The sequence below is a fragment of the Pteropus alecto genome, unplaced genomic scaffold, assembly GCF_000325575.1.
Source record: "Pteropus alecto unplaced genomic scaffold, ASM32557v1 scaffold123, whole genome shotgun sequence".
Classification (NCBI taxonomy): domain Eukaryota; kingdom Metazoa; phylum Chordata; class Mammalia; order Chiroptera; family Pteropodidae; genus Pteropus; species Pteropus alecto.
Window position 1 is genome coordinate 8292030 of NW_006433950.1, and position 27953 is coordinate 8319982.

Consider the following 27953-nt stretch of genomic DNA (forward strand, 5'->3'; position numbering starts at 1 on the left):
TAATATGGGGGCGAGGGCATGTTTGTGTTTTTCCGCAGGGAGCTGACGGAGCACGCTGGTTGCCTGAACGACTAGTGCAGCATGCCGAAAATGAACATCGAGATTATTCTTCTGATGGGAATACTGATTAATCCAACAGCTTATGCTGCAGTGCATTGGGCTTACATCCCAGATCCTCCGGTACTACATCCAACTGTTTGGTCTGGGCCACAGATCCAGGTTTTTTCTAATAACTCTAAACTTTTAGGATTGCCATTAGCCATGGAACAGCAATCAGCAATAGGACTACCTATTTGTTTTCTATTCAATTCTACTTCCCAACCTGGGTGTTTGAACCTTACAGGCCCTTGGTTTGATGAATATGGGTTACAGGTTTTACAAGAAATTAACATGGCCTTAGGAAGATCTAAAAGGGCTGTGGCTGTTGTTGTGGCAGGTATTCTTGCAGTTGTCGCCTTGGTGGTTACAGCCACCACTGCTGCCATATCTTTGTCCAACTCTGTGCAAACTGCAACATTTGTTAATGATCTGACAAAAAATGTTTCATTAGCTATGGGATCTCAAGAAAGTATTGATGAAAAAATTGAACAAAAATTAGATGCATTATATGAAACAGTAAACTTTTTGGGAGAAGTTCAAGCCTTAAAACCGTCCTCCCGCTTACGTTGCCATGTACAATATCGATGTATTTGTGTAACTCCAAAAAGGTATAATAGAGCCTCCCATCCTTGGGATAAGATAAAAAATCATTTACAAGGGATCTGGCATAGTGCTAATATGTCATTAGATTTTGTTCAATTACATCGAGACACTTTAGCCTTAAAAGAAGCTCCCGAACTACAAATAAATACTGATCAAACAGTGCAAGAATTTATAAAGGGTTTAAAAGGTTTAGTCCCTACTTGGGGACCATTTACTCATTTATTAGGATTTGTTATCGTTCTAGCCTGTTTCATGTTAGTCATCTTGTGTTTATTGCCATATCTGTTGAAATGCGTAATACAAGCAGTGCGAGATGTTGGTTCCAAGATACATGCAATAAAGTTAAGAAATAAAAATGCCCCAATATAGTGGCTGGTAGTCAAAGACGGGTAAGGACTTCTTGGAAACTGGACAACCTAAGACAGGGCATGTATGATGGAATACATGTTCCAATGACGGGTAAGCTCCATGTTTCGCAGGAAGCCACCTAAGACAGGCACAGTCTACTATAAAGTAAAAAAGGGGGAATTGTAGGGAGCTAAAGCTCCCAAAATTCAAAGGAGTGCATGGATTATCTTGGGAGGCCTGCTTGTATATAAAAGGGAAAAGGCTGGTTCTGAGGAATTCCAGGAGGAAGAAGATTAAGATTAGAAACAGGAGCGTCGAAGGGGAAGTGTCTATTGTACCTTGATCTTCAAGATGTTACTTTAACTATGTTATCTTGGGATACACAAAGGAACAGATTATGAGCCTAAGAAATAAACACGGAGAGACAGTTGTGAGATCTGTTCTCCCTCCTGCACCCTGTCTGTCTGCTCTTTTTTCTCAGTCCCCGCTCCCCCATTCAGGGACCTGGTTTGACTTGGTCGTCTGGTTTCTGACAGGAGGCTCAGCGTTCCTTTCTCTCTGTGGCACAAATGTGACATTCTTAAGATCCACTAAAGGACTCAGGGATGGTCGTGGGCTAGAAGTGGGCCTGGGAATTGTTGGGATTCCAAGCACAGGTGACCTCAGGATGTGTCATGTGGGTGGAGACCGCCGGTGGTTCCTCCCCTCCAGACACAGCTCAACACTGCAACGGTGACGTGGGGCATATGTATGGCACCTTACCAAGCCCTTTCTTCTTATGTGTTTGTAGCAGCATTCCTCACAACAATCCTAAGAGGTTAAACGTTCTCATTTTCATTTTACAGAGGAGGAAATTGAGCCTTGGAGAAGTCAAGTCATTTGTCACAGATCTAATAGCTCCTAAGTGGCATTGGAGGGACTTGAAGCGAGCCTTCTCTCCTTCACCCAGCTGGAGAGACCAGCAGTTCATGCTCTTTGGGAAAATGTATCTAGCCCTTGGTCAGTGCTCAGGCCAACCCAGGGGCAGGGCAGGTCCACCCCCATGGTGGGAAGGCAGAACCCTCACAGTATTCAGGGCTATCTCCCCCTGTGGGGCTCTGATCCAGCCTCCTCCTTGCTTTCTCAGACCCTGAGGCCCTCTGGGCATCTCCTATGGATCTGTGATCAAGGTGGGCAGCTCTCCCAGCAGCCCCAGGCAGTGGTGAGTAACCTCAGCAAGGAAAGTGTAGTGGTGCCCAGGGGCCTGACTCTGCTTTCACCTCCCCACTTCTCTGGCTCCATCCTCCCTCTCCTAAACTGGTTTAGTCTGCAGACTCGCTGGGCTCCGGAAGTCCCCCTGAGTTATAGCAGCAGTTGGTTCTTTGTCTATTTGATTGATTTGTTGACTTTTCATAACAAAAGTTGTATCTACTTCTTTAAAAAAAAATTCAAACAATGCAAAAGCACACTGTGTGGGAAGTGCAAGTTATCGGTTATGGGAGTTAGTACATCCCCCTCCCCACTGTGCTCATTGCAATACTCCAGTACCAGTATTATCCCCGGTTTACAGATGGGTAAACTGAGTCACAGAAATTGTTTCATCCAAGATCACAGGCTAAGAAGTGGCTGATCCAAGATACAACCTAAGGGGGCCAAATCTCCCATCAAGCTTTTAAATTAAACAGTCTAAAAGCGTCTCTCTAGAAGAAATTCTTAAGCAAAAGGTAGGAGTCCAAAACTAATATTTTCTCCAGATAGGGAGGGAAGGAGGCGGAGAGAGAGGGAGAGATTATTTCCCATAGTATTCTGCCGCTGGGCTTTTGCTCTGCATAGACTGGATGGTGGCTTGTTCACATTCCCGGGGCTGCTCCCTGCAATCACTGGGCAGGAGTCGGGGTGTAGGATGCGTGAGCTGGCTGCGGTTCCTAATGGCTGCACTCTCCTCCCCCAGGCCGCCAGCCAGCGGCATGTGGCTGCCACGCATCTCCAGCACTGCGGTGACCGCCCTCCTGCTGGCACAGACTGGCCTCCTGCTCTTTCTAGTCTCCCGGCCCAGGCCAACGTCCCCAGCAAGTGGTGAGGAGCGGGTGCATGTGCTGGTGCTGTCTTCTTGGCGCTCGGGCTCGTCCTTCGTGGGCCAGCTCTTCAGCCAGCACCCAGATGTCTTCTACCTGATGGAGCCCGCGTGGCATGTGTGGGCCGCCCTCTCGCAAGGCAGCGCCCCAGCGCTGCACATGGCTGTGCGTGACCTGGTGCGCTCGGTCTTCCTGTGCGACATGGACGTGTTTGACGCCTACCTGCCGTGGCGTCGCAACCTGTCTGACCTCTTCCAGTGGGCGGTGAGCCGTGCGCTGTGCTCACCGCCGGCCTGCAGCGCCTTCCGGCGCAGCGAAATCAGCAGCGAGGCAGTGTGCAAGCCGCTGTGCGCACGGCGGCCCTTCGAGCTGGCCCAAGAGGCCTGCGGCTCCTACAGCCACGTGGTGCTTAAGGAGGTGCGCTTCTTCAACCTGCAGGTGCTCTATCCTCTGCTTACCGACCCGAAGCTCAACCTGCGTATCGTGCACCTGGTGCGCGACCCGCGGGCTGTGCTGCGCTCGCGTGAGCAAACGGCCAAGGCACTGGCCCGCGACAATGGCATCGTGCTGGGCACCAACGGCACGTGGGTGGAGGCCGATCCCGGCCTGCGCGTGGTGCGTGAGGTGTGTCGCAGCCACGTGCGCATCGCTGAGGCTGCCACCCACAAGCCGCCGCCTTTCCTGAGCGGCCGCTACCTCCTGGTGCGCTTCGAGGACCTGGCTCGCTCACCGCTTCCTGAGATCCGCGCGCTCTACGCTTTTGCTGGCCTGAGCCTCACGCCGCAGCTGGAGGCATGGATCCACAACATCACCCACGGGTCTGGGCCCGGAGCGCGCCGCGAGGCCTTCAAGACCACATCCAGGGACGCGCTCAATGTCTCCCAGGCCTGGCGCCACACGCTGCCCTTCGCCAAGATCCGCCGCGTGCAGGAGCTGTGTGCCGGCGCCCTGCAGCTGCTGGGCTACCGGCCTGTGTTCTCCGAGGAGGAGCAGCGCGACCTCTCCCTGGACCTGGTGCTGCCACGCGGCCCGAGCAGCTTCAGCTGGGCATCATCCACTGCCGCCCACCGCGGGCCTTAGGCCCCAGTTGAGGCCCTCAATTGCGGCAGTCGGTCACCAGGGCTGGGACATTATTATGGGGGACAGAGTCGGGGCACAGGCTGCTACTGGAGGGACCGGGAGTAGGAAAGGACTATGTTCCCAAACTCCTTGTTTCTTTTTCCCCACTTCTTGACTTCCCTCGGTGTCCTCTTTGGGAGCTGGATTCCCATCAGGCACGCTATTCTTGGAAAGCAAAGCTCATGTCCCCACTTCCTCTGGACGCAGGGATGGTTCAGACACTTGACTCCTACTCAAGGTCTTTCTTTCCCCTTCTCTCTCTCGCCTCTCTTGTGATTCATCATCCAGCAGCTGAGAAGGGTGTCTCCTCCCTTCCTGGGCGTGGAGGGGCACTGTGGTGAGCTGGCCCCCAAAGTCTGTACAACTCCCTACACACACCTCAGAGGCCATTCCTGCCGTGTCTCTGGCACCATTCTCCATCAAAGCCATTGACATTTATATTTGCCTGTGTCTTCAACAAGAAATCAGACAAAATGGCTCTTATCATGTGATCTCCCTTAGCTTCTCTCTGCTCCATCTCCCAGGCCTCCCCCTTCCTTGCCCCGCCCCCCCATTACCTACCCATGAACTTTTGATTTGTCCTGCCAGGAAAGATCCTAACTACAGCAATAAACATAATAATTAGCCTGTGTGATACAAATTAGAGTTTAAATCCTATAAAGTGTGACAAACAAAACAAGTGAAGAGACTTGTCCAAGGTCACTCAATGAGGAAGAGGATGAGGGAGGAGGGAGATTTTGCTCTGGGGCTGCAGTGGGGAGAAGAGAATGAATCAGGTTTGCAGAGAGACCTGTCTCCTGGAAGGGCCAGATTTTTCCATCTCATTTGCCCTAGAGAAGAGCAAACAGCCATGGCTGGGCCACAGCTGCAGGATACAGGAAGTAGTGAGCTCTGAGTTCAGAGCGCAGAATCTAGAGAACCCCCTAGGTAAGCCTGGAGGAAGGCAGTGAAGAGGAAAGGTAGAGGGAGAGAAGGCTGTGAGGCCTGGGCAGCAAGCCAGGGAGAATGTGTTTCAGAGCAAGAGGTTGGCAGCGGGATCAGTGTTTGGAGGGCAGGTCACAGGGTAAATGAAACTAGATCAGGTTTGCTATGAGTTTGGAGGGAAAAAAAAGGCTCTGGGGTTATTCTGTCTTCCCTCGGTCCTTCTGGGCCGGGCCCTGGAGGAGAGCAGAGTAAGATTCCTAACTGCAGGCCTAGCAAAGTCTTATTAAAGGGATGCTGGCTGGATGGGTACAGAGTGCTTAGTGAGCTCAGAAAGTAAGAGCCAGCAAGTGCTCAGTAAATGACTAACAAAGGGGAAAAAAAAAACAAACTCTCAAAACCTCTAGAAAGGTCAGGACAGGAAATGTGAGACCCCAAAAATAGAATACCCCAAATCTCACTGGGGCACAGTTGGTTTGGGGACTGACAGTTGCCATCAGAACTGTGCCCATTACCTCTGGAAATACAGAAGTTGCTCTCACAGTTGCTATCAGTCACCAAAAGGGATTCTGGAGAGCTCTAGCTTCTGGTTCTCAGCCTGGGTGTGGCCTTAGATTGGTGGGACCCGGACTGTGGACCCACATCTTTGCTACAAAACAGGCAGGGCAAGGGGGAATGTAGCATTTTCTGCTTTTCTTGTAGGGAGCAGAGGTATATTGACTTTGAAGCTGAAACTTCAGGACTTCTCATTTGACTGTCCATCAAGCTATAGGAGCTTCAGGCTCTATGAAATCTAGATCTGCCCCTGCTCCTGGTATCATGGAGAAAGTATTTAAAACCCCAGATTTAGATGTGGTTCCATGGTGTAGCGGTTAGCACGTCTGCTTTACACACAGAAGGTCCTCAGTTCCATGCCACCCTGAACAAACCCAATGTCTGATCTCGGAAACTAAGCAGAGTCAGGCCTGGTTAGAACTTGGATGGGAGACCACCTAGGAAGACCAGGTGTTGTAGGCATAAGTAATAAAAATACAAAAATAAAACCCTAGATTTATTAATGAGAACTCTGCAATGTAGAAAGACTAGGGTCATATAATTTAATATATGGGCTAAGACTCACACTCACATCTTTGACTTCAATGCTTACACTCCTAACAGGTAAACTAAATTGGGTATGCAGTGAAGGACCCCACCATATAAAGATGGATGAGCAAGAGGTTCATGGTGCCAGAGACATTGATCCCTAGCAAGGTCCGTGAAGGCTTTTTTTTGAGGGGAGGGTTGGGGGGACAGTGGGCTGGGCGTCGGAGCCTAGCTTGATAGAGGCATCACGCAAGTTTCATTTGCCTCTCTGTTCAGGTTACAGCCCCTATTGATGGCCACGATCAGTGGCCTTTGCTATATAATTTGTCCATTCTCACCTGACTCCTGAGGTCCCAGGGTGGGAATGACTGGCTCCCAGGCTTTGCTCCCTGCATATGGGGCACTCTGGGCAAGCCTCTGAGTGAGTTCCCTGGCTTTGGGGTGAACCCAGATCAAGTATCAGGACAGGAAGGCTATACCCAGTTGAGCACTTCAATTGGTGAGGTCCAGTGCCAGGCTCTGAGAACACAGTAGAGAATGGAGCAGTCGTAGCCCTTGCTCTTGTGGGCAGTCCAGACCCTATATAAATAATCTCACAGATAAACATACAACCTTAAATGTTGATTGTGCTCTAAGAAACAATAAGAATGGGTAGAGGGTGACCCACTTTAGTATGAGGAGTCAGGAAGACTTCTTTGAAGAGGAAACATGTGGTCTGAATAAATGAAGGAGGAATAGGAGTTAATCATTTACAGGACGTAGAAACAAGCAGAGAAAAACTGAGGGACTGGGTCGTGGCTCAAGGAGCCTTGACTCCTTGTTGGTGCCCTCAGAATCAGGGTTCCTTGATGAAATAGACACATTCCTGGGAATCCAGGCTCATGGGTTGGGAGAAGCCCCCAGAAGATGACCAAGTTTGTGAGTCTGTAGCAGTTTTTAAAAGAACTGCTGGGTCAAAGAACATTCATGTGTGAAATGGGAAACTGCCAAATTACTCTGAAAAGGAAATATCAATTTATACTCTCTGGAATGGTGGTGTCAAGAATGCCCTTGTCACCATCTTCTACTGACAACTCCCACCCTGCCACCCTCCTCTGCACAGAGTTAAATCAATCATTTTTCATTTTTACCTCCCTGATAAAATATTGTTTAGTGTTTAAAAACTGAGCTACCAAGCCATGGAAAGAAATGGAGGAAACTGAGATGAATATTTCTAAGTGAAAGAGGTCAATCTGAAGAAGCTACATGCTGTATGATCCCAACAACATGACATTCTTGAAAAGGCAAAACTATGGACAGTGAAAAGATTAATGGTTGTTAAGGGTTGGGAGTAGGGTGGGGAGGGATGAATAGTTGGAGCACAGAGGATTTTTAGGCAGTGAAAATACTCTGCATAATATTATAATAATGAATGTATGTCATTATACATTCGTCTGACCCCAAAAGTGAACTCCAAGGTAAACTATGGACTTTGGATGATTGGTTATGATGTGTCAATGCAGGGTCATTCTTCATAACAAATGTACCATTCCGGTAAGCGATATGGATAATGGAGGAGCCTATAAATGGGTGAGGGCAGGAGGTACGTGAGAAATCTCTGTACCTCCCTATCAATTTTGTTGTAAGCCTAACACTACTCTTAAAAAAATAAAGAACTGGAGCAAAAAAGCCTCGGTGCCCTCAGGAGGGTGTAGGAGCGCTGTTGAAATGGCAGGGACTGGCCAACCACACAGAGACTGAAGCAACTGCCACAGGCTGGACTTTAAATTTTCCCAGGGTGGCAAGTTCCTCAGCCGATTGAGTATTTTCTCCCTTGGGGATAAGGCCGGAGGACTTGGTTGGCCTTGCAATTCTGGTCCTATTGATCTCAGTCTTCAAGTCCTCCATACTTTCATTCACTCATTTAACACACATGATGGATTGAGCACCAACTAGTGTTAAGGGCAAAAGTCGGGAAGGATCACGGGGATTAGGAATGTATATGTGTAGGGGTGTGGGTTGCAATTTTTAATGGGATAATCAGGGAAGGGCTCACCGAGCAAGTGACATTTGAGTAGTCTTAAAGGAGGTGCAGTTAATTAACGGGTAACTGTGGGTAGTGTCCTAGAGGAGGAAATAGATAATACAAAATTCCCAAAGGAGGGAAAGAATCTAGCATATTAGAAGAGCAGCAAGGGGGCTTAGTAGGCCTGGTGTGGTAAGCAGAAGGTAGAATACTAGGAGATGAGAAAGTAAGAAAGAGGGGGTCAGATCGTGTAAGACCTTGTAAGCCTTGTAAAAGAACTTTGGCTTTTACTTGGAGTGAGACAGGGTGTCCAAAGCCACTCCTACCCTATTGTCCTGCTTAGCCGAATAAGTATAATGTCACATATGTATAATATGTCAGGTATTACACATAATAGAACAAGTACACAGATAAATAAGTATCTCATTATAATTTTACTGTCTATGTTAATATCCTGAATTAGTATAGTGTTAGTTTTGCAAGTTTTTGAACTGGATTTAACTTAAATCACACTGTGGCCTTCTTCTGCAACTTAGATTTTCCCCTAGAACTTTATATTCCTGGAATTCATCATGTTGTTGCTTACAGCTTTTATTTCCACTACTGAATAGTATTTTTTTGAAAATTGTACCACGATTTTATTTCTTGAAGGACACTTGGCTTGTTCTCAGTTACTTGCTGTTCCAGTGCTCCTAGGGACAATCTTGTCCATATATCCTGGTACAAATGCTAGAAGATATTCACCTGGGAGTGAAATTGCTGGATCATGAGCATCTTCAACATTATTACAGAATGGTTATATTAATTTACATCTCTAGAGTTCCAGTTGCTCTGCAACCTCACTAACAATTAGCATTCTCAGACTTTAAAATTTTGGGCTTTTGGGTAGTTGGCAGATAATATTATGGTTTCACTTTGTGTTTCACTAATGATAAGGTTAAGCATCTTTTCCTGTTTTTTTGTTGGCCATTTGTATTTTTTCTTTGATAAAATACCTATTCAGGTCTTTTGTCTCTTTGTCATTTTCTTATTGATTTTTAGGAGTGCTTTATACATTCTGAATACTACTCTTTTGTCAGTTATGTGTACTGCAAATATTTTCTCCCAGTTTGTGGCTTGTCTGTTTTACTTTCTTTATGGTAACTCCTGAATAACACAAGTTCATTATTTAAAGTAGTTAAATTTATCAATCCTTTCCTTTATGGTCTTTGCTTTTTGTATCTAGTTTAAGAACTTCACTATCCTGAGGCCCAAAAGAAATTCAACATTGTTTTCTAAAAGTTTTATAGTTCTGCATTTTACTGTAAATGAAATAAATATGGAGTTCTATTTGTAAAAAAAAAAAACAAAAAACAACCAAATATAAACTTACTTTTGTTCATCTTATTTCAAAATTTTCTTGCAGTTTTGTGTTTTTCCTGGAGTTTGTATTGCTTTTTCGTTTTTTTCCCACTGAAAGAAGAAACAAGTATGTTTTTTGCCCTGCCATTAAAATTTGAGCTTTTAACCACTTTATCTGTAGCTTGAAATTCCATTTTTCTTCCTGAGGACACTCTTTTTTCTGTTCTAATCTGGTTAGGTGGCTGCTAGGACTGCTGCACATAGTTAGTAAAACCCTCCTGGTTAAATCCACCATTTCTTGTATTGCACATTTTTCTCTTTCTTGGTTATTATTCTTTAACTTTGCTGGAGTACATACATAGCTTCCTTAGAAAGGGCACATGAAACATATATTTTCTGAGTCCTGAAAGCCTAAATGTCTTTTTTTTAATCTGTCAATTCTCAGTGTGATTGGAGATAGAATTCTAAATTCAAAATAATGTTTCCTAATGTGGTACATGATTGATTATTATATGACTTTAAAATGACTGATTTTTTCCATTTATACACTCAGCTATTGTGGGAAATGTACCGAAAGACAGCATTGTTAAATATTTTATGACTTTTTTTTTATTACTATTTTCGTTTTAGAAAAGTTTCTTAGTTGATGCAAAATCTCAGCTATAGTGTTAGGGAAATGTCCTTAAAAACTTCCAAAACAAAGGCTTTCAAGAGGGAACTTTAATAAAGAATCATGCTAATGTTCTTGAACTGAAAGGAAAATATCATGCATTTTATACACAGTGCTTTTAAATTTAAAGAAAATTAATTAAGTTTTCAAAAAATCACTTTCCCTCCAAATATTAAAGTTATTGCATCTTGGGTCTGGGAGGGCGTATGCAATTCCCCTACTTTCTTATAGGTGGCGCTGCAGAGAAGGGCAGAGCACAGCGCGTTCTGCTGGAGTAGGAGCGATTTCTCCAGTAGGGGGCGTAGCCCGTGGATGCTGAGTCTCGGTAAGCGGTACGCAACGTGGGGGGCGGGAACATCTCTCGCCCCGCCTCTACCACCGGCGGCGCGTTCTGATTGGAGGAAGGAACCATCATTTGACAGCGCCGTTGGGGTGGGAGGAAGAGGGCCCAGCCGAAGGTGACGCTAGAGCGGAGGTCGGGAGAGTGGAGCCGGCCGTAAGTGAGAGCGAGCCACGGCAACACTTCGAGGGCTCTCCCCCATCTCTCTGTGGTGAATGGCGGCGGAATGGAGCACGAGGGGAGCAGCGGCAGCGGGGGGTCGGCCGGGCTCCTGCAGCAGATCCTCAGCCTGAAGCTCGTGCCGCGGGTGGGCAACGGGACCCTGTGCCCCAACTCCACTGCTCTGTGCTCCTTCCCAGGTACCGGCCCCGCCCCGCGCCTGCGCTCTGAGCGCCCCGCCGCGGCTGTCCCGCGGTGGTGCGCCCCTTCCCCCACGTGCAAGCTGGGCCCCGCCGCCCAGCGTCCCCAGAGGCTGTTTTCCTCCTGGAAGGAAGGGACGGACCCGCTCCCTTGGCCGAGAGCTGGAGGCTCTAACCTCTTCCCCTATCGCTTCCTCGTCGGCCCTTTGGACCGGGCCACGCCGCGCCTGCGCTGGGAGCGAAGTTGGAGGGAGCGGCCGTGGGTGTACTGGTGAAGGGAGCTCGGCTACCAACGAACTGGTCTTGCTCTTTGGAGTTTCCAAATGCTCTAGGTTCAGACTTGAACGCGACAGAGTTCCTTCACTGTTTGGGTCGCGGGAGGCGGTTATCCCCACCTCGTTTGAGGCGCAGGATTTGCGCGCCCCATTTCGTCCGCGCCGGCCTCTTGGCTTTCGCAGCTCGGACGCCGAACGGTCCCAGCCAGCGGTCCTGGCCGGACTGAGAGGCAGTCAGAAGTCACACACTCTGATAGTCTAGCCCACCCCTCTGTGCCGGGAGGTTGTCTGCTGAACGCTCGCACCTCCGTCCACATCCATCCTCTCCACCAGCTTCTCTTTCTAGGAATCACTTTCTGAGACCTGTTGCCGAGCTCCCACTCAGGCATTCCAGATCTTTGGCACAGCTTCTTTTTAACTCTTCTTAACGCCCACTGGAGCTTCTGCTGGGCCTGGAGTAAGGGTTTTTCAAATTTATAATACGAGATAGGAAACTCTCCGTGCTCTGAAAGCCGAGCGAAGGAGAAATTACTTGGGAAGGCTAATAAAGGCTCTGGGGAGGCAGGGTAGGGGGAAGGACACGGTTAATGTGTGTTGGACCTTTAAAGGCAAGAAGACTGAGAACAGTGGCGTTTGAAGGGTGAGGTTGGGCTCTCCAGCAAAGCTGACTTTTATCTTGACTTCGTAAACAATGTCAGAATGGGACCTGAGACCTGCAAAGGAAGGAGGATTGGATTACTGACTGCAGTCATAAACAAAGGACCTGTGATTTTTTTCATCCACTGGGCAGCGACTGCCAGGCGCCATTCAATGGACACTTGGGACTTGTGTACTACCTACTTAGTATTTTACCGGACAGGTTTGTGAAATAGCTAATAATGGGGCAGATGCAGATGTTAGCTCGAAATCATGCCTAAAACGATAATATAGCAGTTCGCCTTGTTTCAAAAGGTCCTAAGTTTACATTTGACAGGGATAATAGAAATATATGGCATTCTGGAAAAACTGTCCAAAAAATAAAATGCCCATTTCAGTCTGGAGGCACTACTGGACCAGGTTAGTCTGCTTTTTGTTTGTTTCCTTATTTCCCCCAGCTCTTTATTTTGAAATTTTTCAAACCTACAGAAAAATCGAAATGATGGTATAGCAAATACCCATATACTGTTTACTTAAGGTTCATTATTCATATTTTGATTCTTTTGCTTTCTCTAAGTATATATGTGCATACACTTAACATTTTTACTTTCTGCAAAGCCATTTGAAAAGAATTGCAGAAATGATGGCACTCGATGCCTAATACTTTAGCATGGATCTTTTAAAACACGTTCTCTTTCATAGCCAAAAAACTGTGACATCCAAAAAATTTAACATTGATATAATATTATCTAATGTATGGGCCTTATTTAAATATCCCCAATTGTCTGAATAATGCCATTTTGGGGATCTAATCAAGGATCACACATCAGATCACACAAGGATCAGGCATTTAGTTATCTTTTTAGTCTGGTTGACTATAGAACAGTTCCTCCATCTTTGTTTCAGTTTCTTGAGATTGACATTTTTGAAGAGTTCAGATTAATTGTTTCTCAGTGTGTCCCAAAATCTAAATTTATCTAATTATTTCTTCATAATTACATTTATATTAAACATTTTTGGTCAGAATATGACCTACATATGTGATGTTATTCACTTTTCCAGTGTATTATATCAAGAGCCATGTACCATCAGTTTGTAAGTTTAATAATTCAATGAAGATGGTATTTATCAGCTCTCTTCACTCTAAGGGTACCTTAATCCTTTCGAAATTAATAAGTCATGTGAGGTGATACTTTGAAACTGTGAATATTCTGTTTAGTCTGTCTGGCTTTAGTTGCTTTTTCTTTACCCTTTTCCTACTTAGAAAGAAAAAAATGCAGCTGCCTGCCAGCATTCATGTAACATCGCACGTAGGAATGCCACACTTGCTAGGATTTGACATTTTCAGTGATTGAGAGTTACTATATTTTGTAAATGGAAGTAGCACTACTTAAAACAATGCTATAAATAGAATGATGTCATTTGTTTCCAAAGACTATTGATATACTAGGGCAATACGAAAATAATAAAAGCGAGACGTTTCATGGCAAACTTGGGAGTAAGGTCAGGACTGTGATCCGCGAGTTTTCTCGGAGTAAATGCTGCAGCTGTAAGTGCCACCAGCAAGTGTTCTTGGGGCAGACAGGAAAAAGGTTAAGAAAATATCAAGATAAGTGGATTCGGGAGAATAATTTTTACGTCTCATAGTAGAGAAACTGTAGCTATGGGAATTGTTTTGCTTTCAGAAATTGTTCTGAAAATATTAAACTGCAAGGTGTACTTGAGTTTATGCGTACTTCTCTGGCTGTAACTTGGAGGTGTTGATCACCAGGGATCATTGTTCAGAACCAAGGAACCCCTGCTATCCAAAACGAGAGCGTTCCTGTGAAACCTTTCGTAAACCAAAATGACATAAAAAGAATGACCTTGGGACACGTCTTGCTAACAGATGCATAAAATAAATTGAAATAAAGCACAGTTGCTCCCAAACATAGTTCAAAGCTGCGGTGGCTTGATGCTGAATGTAGTTCCCAGGTAAGGAACTTGGTGGGGCCACTGTCGCTGCTCAGGGCTCGCTGCCTGTAATAAGGGCTCACTACAAAACAAACACTGAATGCTATTTTTGCTTTCCGCCTTTTTTTTTGGTAAAAGCAAAAATCCTCTTTGGATTTCTTTTGGTTATCGAAAACAGATAGTAATATAGGTCTTTCCTAAAAGCAGAGTGGTGGAAGGCGGACTTTGGAAAAGGAGGTGAGATCTTTACACATTTTGCAAGTGCAGGCTCTGGGCTGGGGGTATAAACATGTATGAAAAACATAGCCCAGGACCGCCAGTTGATCAGAATGTGGTGGGTAAACAGTGAACCTCCCTGCTGGGATGATGAGTACAATAGGAGAATGAAGTTTGATCCATTTTGAGACACCGAAGCCTGCTGACAGTGCATTTTATTCATTAACCTGAATCTGGAATAGTTTCTATTTTGGCCCCACAGAAAAGCTTATTTGTATTTTATGCCAACTCAAAATGGCAAAATCATTGCTCTAAAATGTTCTGTGGTTTTAAAACTATCAGGAAGCTTTGAATTGATTTTTTTTAAACCTGCATTTGCAATTTAGCCAATTTGGGTTTAGGTAGATTTCTACCTAAACCCTCCTTATTCCAAGTAGTTCAAATTTCATTTGTTGTTGTTGTCACTTTTAACAAATCTGAATACCAAGAAAAGCATTTAAAGTGTGGAAAGGAACAGTTGGTGGTGAGTGTGAGATAGGGTGGAGGGTTAGTAAGTGGTGGCTCTTGTGTGTCCGGGGTGGAATGTTATTTTACTCAAGGTAGGAAGATAGGAAGCCCTTTATGATGATGCCATTGAAGCTGAAATCTGAAGGAAGTGAGGAGTGAGCCACACAGCGGTTGGGAGAAGAGCGTTCTGGGCGAGGGGACAGCAGGTTCAGAGGCCCTAGAACAGGAGCTTGCTTACGAAATAAGGGAGGCCACTGTGGACAAGGCAGGAGGAGGAGGTGAGGCCAGATCCTGAAGGGCCATATTGGAGGGTTTTGAGCAGAGAGGGATGATCTTTTTTGTTTTTAATGTACAATTCAGTGATTTGCAGTATATTTGGCAGAGTTTGCAGCCATCACCACAGGCAACTTTAGAATATCTTCATCACTCCAGCAAGAAATTTTGTACCCACTGGCAGTGACTCTCGGCCTTTGCATGGAGAATAGTTGGAAGGCCAGATCAGAGCAGACAAGATCTAGCTGGCCTAGGACCAAGACACCACTGGGGTGAGGCAGGCTGGGGTGGGGCACACTCAGAAACCAGGGATGGGTGGGTGGTCTGGCAGTGGTGCCAGCAGAGAAGTGCAGCCTGTAGTTGGTGGTTCCAGTGGGCAAGTCATTGTTAGAGAGATATGGAGGGATGACGAGGAAAAGCTGTTTTCCTTTACTCTCACACTACTACCACACTCACAACGCTTCTGACGCCAGATGTGTGGGTCTTCCACGCATCAAGCAGTTCTGTGATAGCACTTAGGTGTCCCACAATTCAGTTCTAAGGTCTACCTGGAGTTAGCATCAGATCCCGCAGGTAAAGCGCACAAGACTGCCCCCGCTCCCACTTCAGACACCAATCAAAAGTCCAGATTGTCATATGTGCTTCTGATCCACTGGCTAGAAATCGAAGGTTCCCATGACCCTCTCTTTGGTTCAATATTACAAAGGATATTGAAGGGTACAAATGAAAGCCAGATGAAGAGATACATAGGGTGAGGTCCAGAAAGGTCCCTGAATGCAGGTGCTTCCGTGGTGTTGCAGTGGGCCACCCTCCCAGCATGTAGATGTGTCACCAATCCAGAAGTTCTCCGAACCCCATATTTTGGCGGTCTTTATGGCGGCTGCATCATGTCGGCGTGGTTAATTAACTCCAGTTCCAGCCCTTTCCCCATTCTCTGGAGAATGACAGTGGGGCTGAAAGTGCCAAGCTTATAGTCATGGCTTTCTGGTGACCAGCCCTCATCCACGAACCCACCCAGAGAACCCTCAGGAGAACCAACGATGCTCCTGGAAAGGAATTTGGGAGCTCTGCGTCAGGAACCGGGGAGAGACCAGTGTACAGATGACCCTTGAACAACTCTGGTCTGCACTGCACGGGTCTACTGAGGCATGGATTTTTCAGTTGACCCTTACAGTTCAAACCTGAGTAGTTCGAGGCTCAAACTGGTGGCTGGGAATCCACACATGCAGAGGACCAACTGAAGTTATACTTGGATTTCACCAAGCGTCAAATGTATACGTATTTCTTATTATTTCACAAGGGAACAGATAGACCCCCCCTGGCAGGTCTTGCTTGGAATTTAGGTAACTCGGCTGTAGAGGTTAAAGGGCCAGGGAGCCAGCCATGTACAAACCCCTTTTAATACAGAACTCACCTAGAGGATTCTACAATCTATGTAGCTTTGCTCTTTAACTGAAATGTTTGTCCGAAAATAGAGTCTTAATAAGTTTTTTGAGGGCAGGCATCTTTGTCTTTTTATTTTTATTTTTTCACTGAAGTGCCTGGCATACGGAATGGGCTAAAATAAATATTTTGTTGTCAAACGAATAAACTCTTAGTGTTGCCACTGTAAACTTATCACAAATTTAGCGGCTTAAAACACCGCGGTTTTATCATCTTACAGTTCTGGAGGTCATAATTCCAAAATGAGTCAGCCTTGTTGTATTTCTTCTGAAAGCTCTAGAAAGAATTGTTTTTCTTGTCTTTTCCAGCTTCTAGAGGTCACCTGCATTCCTTGGCTCATGACCTCTTCCTCCATCTTTAAAGCCAGCAGCATAGCATCTTCAAATCTCTCTGACTCTGACCCTCCTTATTACACTAGGCCCATCTGGATAATCCAGTATATTCTCCCATCTCAAGAGCCTTGATCTAATCACACTCAAACTCCCTTTTGTCCACATTCACAGGCTTTGGGGATGAGTATGTGGACATCTTTGGGGCCCTTTCACCAGTGCTTAATCTGATCCCCCCTTATAATCTTTTATTACAGATAAATTTTCTGATTTATATTTCAACATCAGGAAGTGATTTGACTTTTAGCTACCAAAGTAAACAAAAGTGAGATAATGCACTCAATTTGAAATAGTGAACCAAGAAATACTGTAAGATATGTAGACAAAGGTTTTTGACAGTGTGTTAAGCCAGAGAGATAAAAAAGTACTTTATGATGATCAATAAATAGCTATTAAATAGATAGCAAATTAAGGTGCAGTAGATTAAAGGGAAATCACTTAGTTTTTTTTTCAGTTTTATTGATTGGGGTTTGCTTTTGCTATTAGAGTCCAGTAATAATTCCATCCATCTGAAAAGTGTTTTCTAAACTGTACTATTCATCTAATATAATAAAGCCTTTTTTCCTACATTAAGCGACACTTTATTAAATATGTAGGCACTGAGGTTGCTCATGGATGTAGCTCATGGTTGTTAGAGGGCGCAGCGTACTTCTCCTTCTCAGAAACTCAGAGGCGATGACCTGCTGTGCCAGATCTTGTTTGCAAATGGGCCTTTTGGCTTTTAGGAAAATTGAGCTGTGGATTGGTAGACCTAGCAGGTCCCTTTAGGCAGGCACTGTGCTCCAGGGGAAGTGGGAACGGGTGCGTGTTAGTATCTTCGTCTGCTGGGGCTGCTGTTACAAAATACCTTAGACTGATTGGCTTAAATAACAGATATTTATTTTCTCACAGTTTTGGAGGCAGGAAGTCTAAGATCAGGGTGCCAGCATGGTGTTTTGGTGAGGGCCCTTGTGGGCCACCTTCTTAATGTGTCCCCATATGGCAGGAAAAGCAAGAGAGAATGAGAGACTGAGATCTCTCTCTTCCTCTTCTTATAGGGCCGTACACCTATTGGATTAGAGCTTCAACACATGAATTTTGGTGGAACACAATTCAGTCCGTAGCAGTTGGGTAGCACACCTGAGTGTCCAGACTCACTTTTATGGAAGTTGTCAACTTAGTGTGTCTCTAGCAGATCAAGGCCTCACCTCCCAGTTTACTGCCCTGGTGGTTGTGTGGCAGCCAGTAAGAAGCCAGGTGCCAGCAGTGCCTCGAGTTGCTGCAGAAAGCAATGCTTATCTGTAAAACCTGAGGAGCTCCAGCAGGGCCCAAAGGCCGTGTCAGCTCAGTGATGGGGTCTCAAGTCTTTGGCAACTGCTCTGAGTCTTGAAGGCAGATTTTCCATCCCGTTTGTTCGCCGTGAGGCAGTGGAATTCCTGATGTCATCCTGGAACTTTATTTGCCCCCTGGGTGGTGGGATGGAGGTCAGTCTCTGAGTGAGTTAGGGAGCAGTTGGTAAGGACCGTGGGGTTGAAGGTGGGGTTCCTGCTTTGGAAGGGAACTGCACGGTGCTGTGCTGTGGCTTGGGGATGAGCGGGCAGTGGGTGGTATACGAGGGGGCTTCGGCTGGCGGGGCCAGACTGCTCTCACCGAGCCCGGGTTCCCAGGGAGGAGAGCTTTGGTGGGCGCAATTTTATTGGGAGGGAGCAGTGTCTAGACACCAGACACTGTAACCTCCGAAATGCCGCCAAGAAGAGAGGGCAAGTCTCCTGGGCAGTGGAAGGGAGAAAATCTCCCGGCCGAAGGCTGGGAAGGGGGCGGCAGGAAGATGGATTTGTTTCCGAAGAGAATAGGGACTCAGACCCCGAGGATTCAGAATCCTGGCCATAATTTCTGATTCGACACTATCTACTGGAAAGGTGTTTTTTTTCCTTCAGTGGACGAAGAACAGTAGTTAGTAAATATACTTTAAAATATTATATATGCTATTCGTATGTTATATGTTTAATTTTTAAGCTTGGGACATAACTATTTAATCACTTTATATTCCATAATGCAGGATTTCACTTGTTTTCACAGAATTTGTCAAACACTATCAAACAAAATAAACCAGTTTTAACAGTATTTTAAAATTATCTTAACAAATATATCTTAACAGAAAGAAAAACCCACTAATGGTTTTAGACTTCCTATAGCTATCTGATAGTTTCTCACTTGAACAAAAGTGCCGTCATTTGTTATTTTTCAAGCATTGAGCCCTACATGGCACACCTCTGATGCTTTCATTCAGAGCCTTTCATCCAAAACAAGAGCTAGTGTCCTAATTTAGGTGTATGTAGAATATAGTGTTAAATACAGCTTTATTTGACTCAAAGTGAGCAAAGAATTAGTGCAGTCATCAGTAACAGTGCCAAGGGTGGCTTGGGGAGATTTGGCCCTCACCCCTAATCTCCATTAGCCTTTTAAGCTCCCCTTCCCCAACAAGAATTAGAAATTGATCTGAGAAAAAACTACACATACACAACAGATACTTACATCAAGAAAAATCCAGCATCAAGAAAAGCCCCTGGTCCTCCTCCCCGTCCCTGCTTCTCGCTCTCCCTTCCCAGGCTGATTGATGCCCCTCATTGGTCCCTCTGTAATCGTTCATCCCAGTCGGCCCAACCTTCCTGAACAATTCTTTTTAAAACAAAAGTTTTGTTGTTTCCTTATCAAAGTGGAAAGTGAATTGTGACCAGCATTCAAATCCAGCATCAAGAAAAGCCCCTGGTCCTCCTCCCCGTCCCTGCTTCTCGCTCTCCCTTCCCAGGCTGATTGATGCCCCTCATTGGTCCCTCTGTAATCGTTCATCCCAGTCGGCCCATCCTTCCTGAACAATTCTTTTTAAAACAAAAGTTTTGTTGTTTCCTTATCAAAGTGGAAAGTGAATTGTGACCAGCTCTTCCCAGCCCATCTTCCACTCCAGAAATAACAATTTCCTATAGCTTAATGGGCACCAAGAGGGGGCATAGAGGTTGAGGGCTTGCTTCTGAAGTCAGGGTTGAACCCTGGCCCTGCCTCATGCTGGTGGTGTGGGCTCAGGCAAATTTCTTCACCTCCCTCCACCTACATTTCCTCATTCTGAGACATGGGATCCTAATAATATGTGCCTCACAGAGTTGTTTAGAGGATTACATGAGTTAATATTCACAAAGCACTTAGAATGGCACCTGTGCATGTCATAAATATTAAACATTTCTGAGTACTAGAAGCATTTACATGCACTTTTTTTTTTTTAATAGAATCTTTTTCTACATACTATTCTGCATTGCCCAATGTGGGTTGGGCATCTTGTCCCATATAAAGATCTAGCTCATGTTTTTATGTGGTTGTGTAATGTTCCATTATGTGGACACACCAAAGTGTGTTTCACAAGTAGTCTTATTAAAGTTTCACAAGTAATCCTACATTAATAGACATGCAGTGGCATCTAGTTTTTGCCATTACAGACAGTGCTGCCAGCAGCCTCTGGTTACCTGTCCTTGCTACGTGTGTATTCCTGTAGACTATATGCCAAGAAGTATAATCACTGAGGCAGGGGGTATGCACATTTGCCTTTTTCGGATACACGCTTCCAAATTACTCTCCAGAAAGGTTTTCTAGTTTGTGTTCCTACTGAGGGTATAGATGGGACGGGGGAAGTAAAGTCTTTACAACACTTTACTCCTTAAAACCTTTGCTGGGACTTTCAGGTAGTCTGGCCTTCAAAGTTCACCGTAATGTGACCCTGTCTATCTTTGCAGCTTTTAACTGCCTCAGTCAGTCTAGTAGTTTTTAATCAAGGCAGTTTTGCCTGCAGGGGACATTTGACAAAGTTTGGTTGTCACAGCTGGGTAGGAAGTGCTACCAGCATCTGGCGAGTAGAGGCCAGGAGTGCCGTTCCACACCCTACAACACACAGGACAGTCCCCACACACAGGTTCACATGTCAGTAGAGCTGCGGTCAGGAGACCCTGAGTTAAGCTGTTGACTGATCTCTAAAATTGTGTTACTTACCTGTCCCTAGCGCAAGGATAAACATCAGATTTTATCTAATGTGTCACCTTCGCTATATCCATATGGGTAGCTAAAGAGCTTCCCTGAGAATTCATAAGCCTTGCCTGGGCTCACTGGGGAAAAATGCTATGTCTGCCATTTCCCAAAGGTAAAGTCATGAGGGCAGGATGGTACCTCCACTTATTTTTTTTATTTTTTATTTTTTTCCCAAGGTATCTCATGCACAGGTTTGTATACATCATTGGTGATCAAATACTTTAATGTTGCCTGAATTACTGTCATCTTAAGAGTGATTAAAGGTTTTCTGCAGAAACCAGCTCATCTTCTAACCTGCCCTTCATTTGCCATTTGTCTTTAAGCCAAACATTTATATCTCCTGGTATTTATTTCGTATCTTGAAGAGCTTTGATGTCCTAAAAGGAGGCTATAGCTTGATATTTGCTGCATGGTCTTGAAAATGATTGTTGAATGAGTATAATGGTATAGCTTTTCATTTTAGAAGACTGAATAATCAAAAAGCCAGAAAAGATCAATAGGCATTGATTGCATGGTACCCTGTCAATGAATTAGGCTTTTACTTCTTATGGGAAGGAAATGATTTAGGACAATTTTCAAATCTAGGTGAACCTTGTTTTCAGTGTTTGGGGGTAGAGGTCAGTAGTGAGAGGTCGGCCAACTTTTTTGTAAAGGGCCGTATAGTAAATATTTGAGGCTTTGAGGGCTACGTGTTCCCTGTCACATGGTTCCTGTCTGTTTTAGCTCTGCTCTTGTAGCTTGAAAGCTGCTGTAGACAAGACTTAAATGAACGAGCACGGCTGTGCTCCGATAGGACCTTATGCACAAAAACAGGTGGTGGCCATTGTTTACTGATCCCATTAACATTTGGATATTTGACTGATGAACCTACATTGCATCTGGTTTTGAAAATGAGTTACTGGGTTACTTGGGAATGGCTACCCCTTTGTAATAACTGCCGTGGGACAGGCAGTGATTTGCGACCTTTCTTTGCTTTCCCTTGTAGAGATGTGGTATGGTGTGTTCCTGTGGGCACTGGTGTCCTCTCTCTTCTTTCATGTCCCCGCTGGATTACTGGCCCTCTTCACCCTCAGACATCACAAATATGGTAGGTTCATGTCTGTAAGCATCCTGTTGATGGGCATCGTGGGACCAATTACTGCTGGAATCTTGACAAGTATGTTAGACATTAAAATACCAGTCAAAATATTTCATATGACTAGTTAATTTCGGGACCTATTTTAGAAACATGTCTGAGTGGGATGAAGAAAAAAGAGTGGCCTTGAACCACAGGTCTCTTTTAATGTGATTTTTTTTCCTCTCCCACAGAACTCCCCACCCCGCTTTATTTGCTAACATCTTTGACTTCCTGAGTCAGATTTTCTCTCCCTGGCTTCCGGGAAGCCATGTTAAGCTTTGCGAAATACATCTTCTGATATAGGTTCACTAGCAAAAGAAAGATATTTATCTTTTTGGAAGTTACTGTGCCTTTCTCATCAGCTGTCACTTGACTCTGATGATTAAATCACAAGATGGTTGATGAGTTACTGCCACTTATTCAGATGTGGTTCCTTTAAGGATAGAAGAATAATTCTAATGACAAGAATTCTGTTTTAAAAAGTACCTGGTTACTTTTTTCCTCTCAGGACTTTCTGAATAAGAATTGGAGTAACATTCATATTATAAATTATTTTTACCTTGGCTTTTGCTTATATCACAGGGATGAGAATATGTTTAAATCATTTTTAAGCTTTTAATATAAATAACATCTATATTTTATATAAATTAAAAAGTATAAGTAAAAATAAAAATATTCCATTGCCATATTCCCCTCAATGATTACCACAGTTAGTATTCTGGTATATGCTTTCAGATTTTTTTCTAGGTATACATGTAAACATAAATATATTCTTAAAAATAGAAACATAATAATCCTACTAATATGTAACTATATTTTTTCCCTGCGAATTTAGACCTTGAGCTTCAAACAGAAATCCCTGTCTCTTTGACTTGAAGGGTTTTTTGGAGGGGGCTACAAAGTGGCCTCATTTCTCTGTGTTCTGTAGATGATAAAATCTTTGTGATAACATGGGGAGGAAGCCAATTTTCTCACATCTGCGTTAAGAGGTTTCCATAACTGGCCTTATACAATATTTTTAACTATATCACCTACTGCTGTCTTTAGAGACCCTCTGCTCCAGTTTCCATACTAGATTACTGGCTCTTAGGACGTGTTTCAGATTTCCCATTAGTAAAATAGGGAGAATACGCTTCATCTCATATGCTATGTGATGATTAAATGAAATAATGTATATATAGTTAACATAATACCTAACATGTAGTAATTTGTGCAATAAATGCCATGTTTATTTGTCTCTAGTGCATAGAGTCTGCTCCCTTCCGATTTTCCTGCTCCTTTCTCTCCATCATCCACATCCCACCTTAGGGCCCAGTTCAAGTTCCTTTGGCTTCTTTCTACCCAACCTGTTTTTTGTGAAGCTAAATTATAAAGGGGCTTCAGGGAAGCACGTGCCTCTCTGATGTTAGTAGCACAGTATGTATGCATTGCCACTGGAGGTGGACATTTCCAAGTCAGAAATATGCCAGGCAACCAACACAGGTGTTAGTTAGTTAATATCGTTCTTCTTAAAATGTTAATATGCCTTCACACCACATTTAGAAAACATGCAGACATTTGATGGAGACACTATATATTGTCTTGCATCATTCAAAGTCTATTTCATGCTTGTGCTTTCTGTCTTGTGTCCCCAGCTAGATTCTGTGTACTATGTGAATAGGGATCACACCTTATAAAATATAGAAGTACATAAATATATGAGTGAATGAACACACTGTGACCAAGGAGAATTTTGTTTGGAGCATTTTGGAGGAAAGGGTCATCTGGAACTTTGGATCTGTTCTTTTCCAACTAATGAAATCTTGACTTTCTTGGTATGTTGCTGAGTCCCTGTAGCAATTCAGAGGGGTACCTGGCTATATACAGATGTTTGTTTTGTTTACTCAGTATCAACAGTGAATGATATGGGGAACAGAAAGGGATCCCTGAGTATCTCTCCCCTTATGCCCTTTGAATTAATAGTGACTTTGTAGGCTTTGAGTCCCCCTCTCGTCCTTTTCCCATCCCTCTCCTCCCTCCTCCACCCATTTCTTGAAGGGAACTCTGAGTACAGTAGAAGGTGGGAGTGGGGATTCCCAGTGGCTTCTGAAATATTTCTTGCTCAGTCTCACACAGAAGATTTTGTCATTTATTGCCAAGAATTTATTAGGTATCTGTTAAATGCATGGGGAATAAAGAGATGTTTTTGAGTTTGCAATCAGGTCATTTGGAAATTACAGTCTTCGTGATTTGGGTTATGACTTCCAGATGCTTTTATTCTCAGTTTTAAGGAGTCACTTTTCAACATCTAAAAGCACATATCAGTGATTTGCAAACAATATAAGGAATACTTAAAACCTAGAGAGTCAGCAAAAAGAAGAGGGAAAACAAAACATTTCTATATTTAAATTTTAATGTAAACAATATGGAACATTCTTCTTAGAGTAGAATTTTAAACACTATATTTTCCTGATTATATTAATCTTGATTTTTCTTTTTAACACTCTTGAATTTTTGAACAGGTGCAGCAATTGCTGGAGTGTACCGAGCAGCAGGAAAGGAAATGATACCATTTGAAGCTCTCACCTTGGGCACTGGACAGACGTTTTGTGTAGTGGTGGTCTCCTTTTTACGAGTTTTAGCCACCCTATAGCATACACTCTTTTTCTATGATATCGAACCTAAGTTTTATAGACTCCTCAAAAAGAATGCAATATGGAATGTAGTATTTTCTTAGTTCTTCAAATGGAAGCAACTTGGATAAAAAAAGTATGTGAAGAACATCTCAGCCCTTTCTTCAGTTTGAAGCTCCAGGAATTGAAGATCTTTTGGACTCCTATTGTTCTCAACCAAAACAAATCAAGTTCTGTTTTCTTTTTGATAGTTAATTTTAGCAGTTTTATAGGTGCACTTTACCCAAAGCCAGGTCAGCAAAGCTTCTGGGTTAGCAGCCTTCACGCTGAAATTTGCAATATTCTATGAGAAAATGCAATGTTGCATATTTCAGAGAAACTATGGAAAATATTGATTGATTTCTGAGCACAGTATACTGCACTAAAATCTTATTTGATGTAACCTTGATTAATATTTGGCAGACTCTTCTTTTGCTACATCTTCATGACAGTAAGTGCCAAGTAGGTTTGGGTTGAGGAGAGCTTTGAGAACAAATTTGGTGAAATAGAACAGGAAAAAAATATAACACAAGTAGTGGCTTTGATTTCACTGTTTAAAAAATGGAGATAACTACTGAATGATGTGACATTTTATGGATAACTGTCTTGACCTCTGATTATTTAATACATTTCAAGAGATGTGAATTTGTTGTTTTATACATTTTATCAAAATAAGCTAGCTAATCGAGACTTTTTTCCCCCAGAATTCCACCTTTTCCTATCACTTTTACTCTATTAATTTTATTTAGTTTAATTGGAAACATATCCTATTCAATAGCTCAGGTTGAAAATTTTAAGCCAGATGGGTTAGGATACTCTTTTGACATTGAGGCACACAAAAAACATACTTTAAACACTCCTAATGTCTTTCTTACTTGCTCTTGAAAAATAGTAGAAGTACAGCTTAAACTAGAGTTTAAATGGTTTTGATGTCTCAGTTTTAATAGTCACCTAGTCTTTTTAGTTACCTAGTGCTGAGTCTTCAGCTCATTTTTACAGTATTGGTTGTCACTCCCAGAAAGTGCCTAAAGTTTAATTTTCACATATGCCTTCCACAGTGTCCTTTACATTTTCCTTTAAGAGAATTTATGTCATTAAAGAGAATTAAATGTCAAGAGTTTTTTTTAACCCAATTTTAGCTATTTAAATTTTTCTTCTACTGCTTAACTTTCATTTTCATTAAAAGAATTGAAAACTGTGACCTTCAAAACAGAAAGGATTGCAAAGATTGAGTTATCTAACTTGATCCTTACCACCTAAGCTGTTTCGTATGGAATACAATCAATATTGTTGTTATATTTTCAAAATTGTTTCTGGGAATTAAGTCTGCTGTTTTTAAAGGAAAGTTTCCTTGTGAGAGTAATGAGCCCATGAGGTCATGTTCACAGGACTGTATCTATTCCATCGAAAGCAATATGCATTCTGGCTTCTGATTAAAGGTAGCCAGGGGGACCAATTGACCAGGGATAATCAAAGAGAAAAATTATGAGGGCATCATAAAAATAAACTGAACATTTTCTTTTAACTAATAGTCCTTTAGACCGCTTATCAAAATTATAGTGACATATACACATACTAAGTGGAAAATTACAAGTAGTGTTTGGAATGCAGGAAGATGTCCTTACAAATGCTCAAATCTTCAAGCAAATTTTAAGACTTTAGTTAAAGACTATTTTTCAGTTCAAGGAGCTGTGATTTTGAAAAGTAGCCCTTTTCTCAGAAATTCAGGGATGCTGTATCCTTTATTATAAGAAATGATTTTAATCATCTCTATTGAAGGATACCTCTTAGCTTTCTCACCTAAAACATTCTTTTGGATAGAATTTCACAAATGGAACATATGGGCCAGTGGTTGGTGGGTCCCTCTCCCTGAATACTAATTTTTGAACATACTGATCTGTGATTTAAATGTTTGGTTATTTTTCTTTTAGAGCCAAGACACACAAATTAATGCATTTTGAAAGGCATCTTGTTTCTGTCTTGGTTCTCGTTTGCTATACTTTGATTATTCACTCTTTAAAAACTTCAAATATAAAATGTATATTCCAATTATTGAATGTTTCATCCATCCCAATATGTGAACATTCTCCTGTGAATAAATGTATATATACTTTATATAGATTGAGCTTTGTAGCTTGAAATTTTTTCAGGAAGAAACTATTTGAATGCTAAAGAATGTCTGTTCCTCATTATTTTTATTTTTTTTTGTTTTTAAAATTTTCTGATCTCAAATACACAATTATTTGGGGGTGATCGCTCCAGTGAAAAAATATTCACATTTGTGTTGAACCTTTCATTTTACCACATATAGTTTTTAAAGAATTTTTGCCAACATCTGGCTTTCTTAGGACATGTACAACCACCCTACCCCCAGCTGTGCATCCACTTTTCCTCGTTTTTTATGCGGGGGAGGGAGGCAGCCGCCAACCTTAAAAGCTGATTTCTAGGTTCTTTAAAGGGTTATGGGGGTAAAGGCATTTCATGAAACTTAAGTCCATATACAAATGTGTAAACAATATCCTAAGAGAAACATGTCTTCTTGTACTATTAACTCATTTTTTCTTTTTCTTTTTGCAGCAAAACATTACTTCTTAGCAAAAGTCTAAACTAGTGAGAAAAAGTTCATGCAGATAATGACCTTAAAACCTTTCCTTACTTTTTTTAAAGTTTTAAATTATATCTTGGCTTTTGATTCCGATGTCCTTTCTGACTGCTTTGGTTTGAATTAAGTTCTCATTAGAACTGCAGTGCATATAACCTTCTGTAAGAAAGCATTTCCTGGAATGTGAAGCCCTGGTGCCATTAGCTATCCACGTGCAGAAACTTTAATGTACCTGCATTCCTTTTTTGTGCACTCTGTTAGGCTGGTTGTGACTAAAATCAGCTTAACTTTTTATATTAGATTATTTCATTAATTGCTATAGTCAAAATAATCAAATCTTTGTATGAGAAAATTATTTAAATTTTATTTTTCTACTGACATTTCTAATTCTGGTGTAAATGTTTATCAATAAAGAATTACTTTCAATTCTTTGAACTGGAACTGTTATTTCTTTTTCAGTGGTCAACAAGTTTAATCTTTTGTAATTAAGTTGTCTGACATTTTTTTAATAAAACTTAGTACTTAACACATATTTAACTATTTCTATTGTATTTAACACATGTTCATTTCTATTGTGTTTAACTTCCTGTTAATTTACAGTAAAATTCTTATTCAATGATGTGATTAAACTGTACTTAACATGTAAACTTGAGTCTTATTAACTTCACTTGGTGGGCTATATATTACATCAACAAGCTTTTGTTTGATTACAGACTGGGATGGCAGAAAGTTGATAGAGTGTGTCAATAAATGTATTATTTCAGTAGAAAATCCACATGGAGAGGCTCCAGATTGGTTTAGTACTCTCTGACATCATAAATCTTTTTCTGCCTTGCCGTTTTCAGCAAATTCGATTGTTCCATTTGGGAAGCTTACCCCCCATGGTCACAAGGTGACTG

The 27953-nt window shown here is 42.8% G+C and overlaps 2 protein-coding genes across 15 annotated transcripts in view; both read left to right on the forward strand.

Annotated features, from left to right (window-relative positions):
* Positions 1–9747, forward strand: part of CHST6 (carbohydrate sulfotransferase 6) — an 18556-nt gene extending 8809 nt beyond the window's left edge. For 6 of the 11 annotated variants that reach the window (XM_025044576.1, XM_025044578.1, XM_025044579.1 and 3 more), the window contains 3 exons: positions 1896–2049; positions 2177–2251; positions 2981–9747. In XM_025044576.1, coding sequence (XP_024900344.1) covers positions 2997–4184 — 1188 coding nt within the window. In that variant the 5' untranslated portion in view covers positions 1896–2049; positions 2177–2251; positions 2981–2996 and the 3' untranslated portion in view covers positions 4185–9747. The other 5 variants (XM_025044575.1, XM_006908811.3, XM_015586923.2 and 2 more) reach the window with 5 other exon arrangements.
* A 912-nt stretch (positions 9748–10659) lies between these two features.
* On the forward strand, positions 10660–27701 carry TMEM170A (transmembrane protein 170A). Of its 4 annotated transcripts, none has more exons than XM_006908812.3 (3): positions 10660–10942; positions 21670–21840; positions 24303–27701. In XM_006908812.3, exons 1-3 carry the CDS (start codon positions 10810–10812, stop codon positions 24431–24433), a joined length of 435 nt encoding a protein of 144 aa, XP_006908874.1. In that variant the 5' UTR covers positions 10660–10809; the 3' UTR covers positions 24434–27701. The 4 variants fall into 4 exon arrangements, with proteins under 4 accessions (XP_006908874.1, XP_006908875.1, XP_015442415.1 ...); XM_006908813.3 differs by having other exon boundaries at positions 21670–21771; XM_015586929.2 differs by lacking the exon at positions 10660–10942 and adding an exon at positions 10971–12273.
* The last annotated feature ends 252 nt before the right edge of the window (positions 27702–27953 follow it).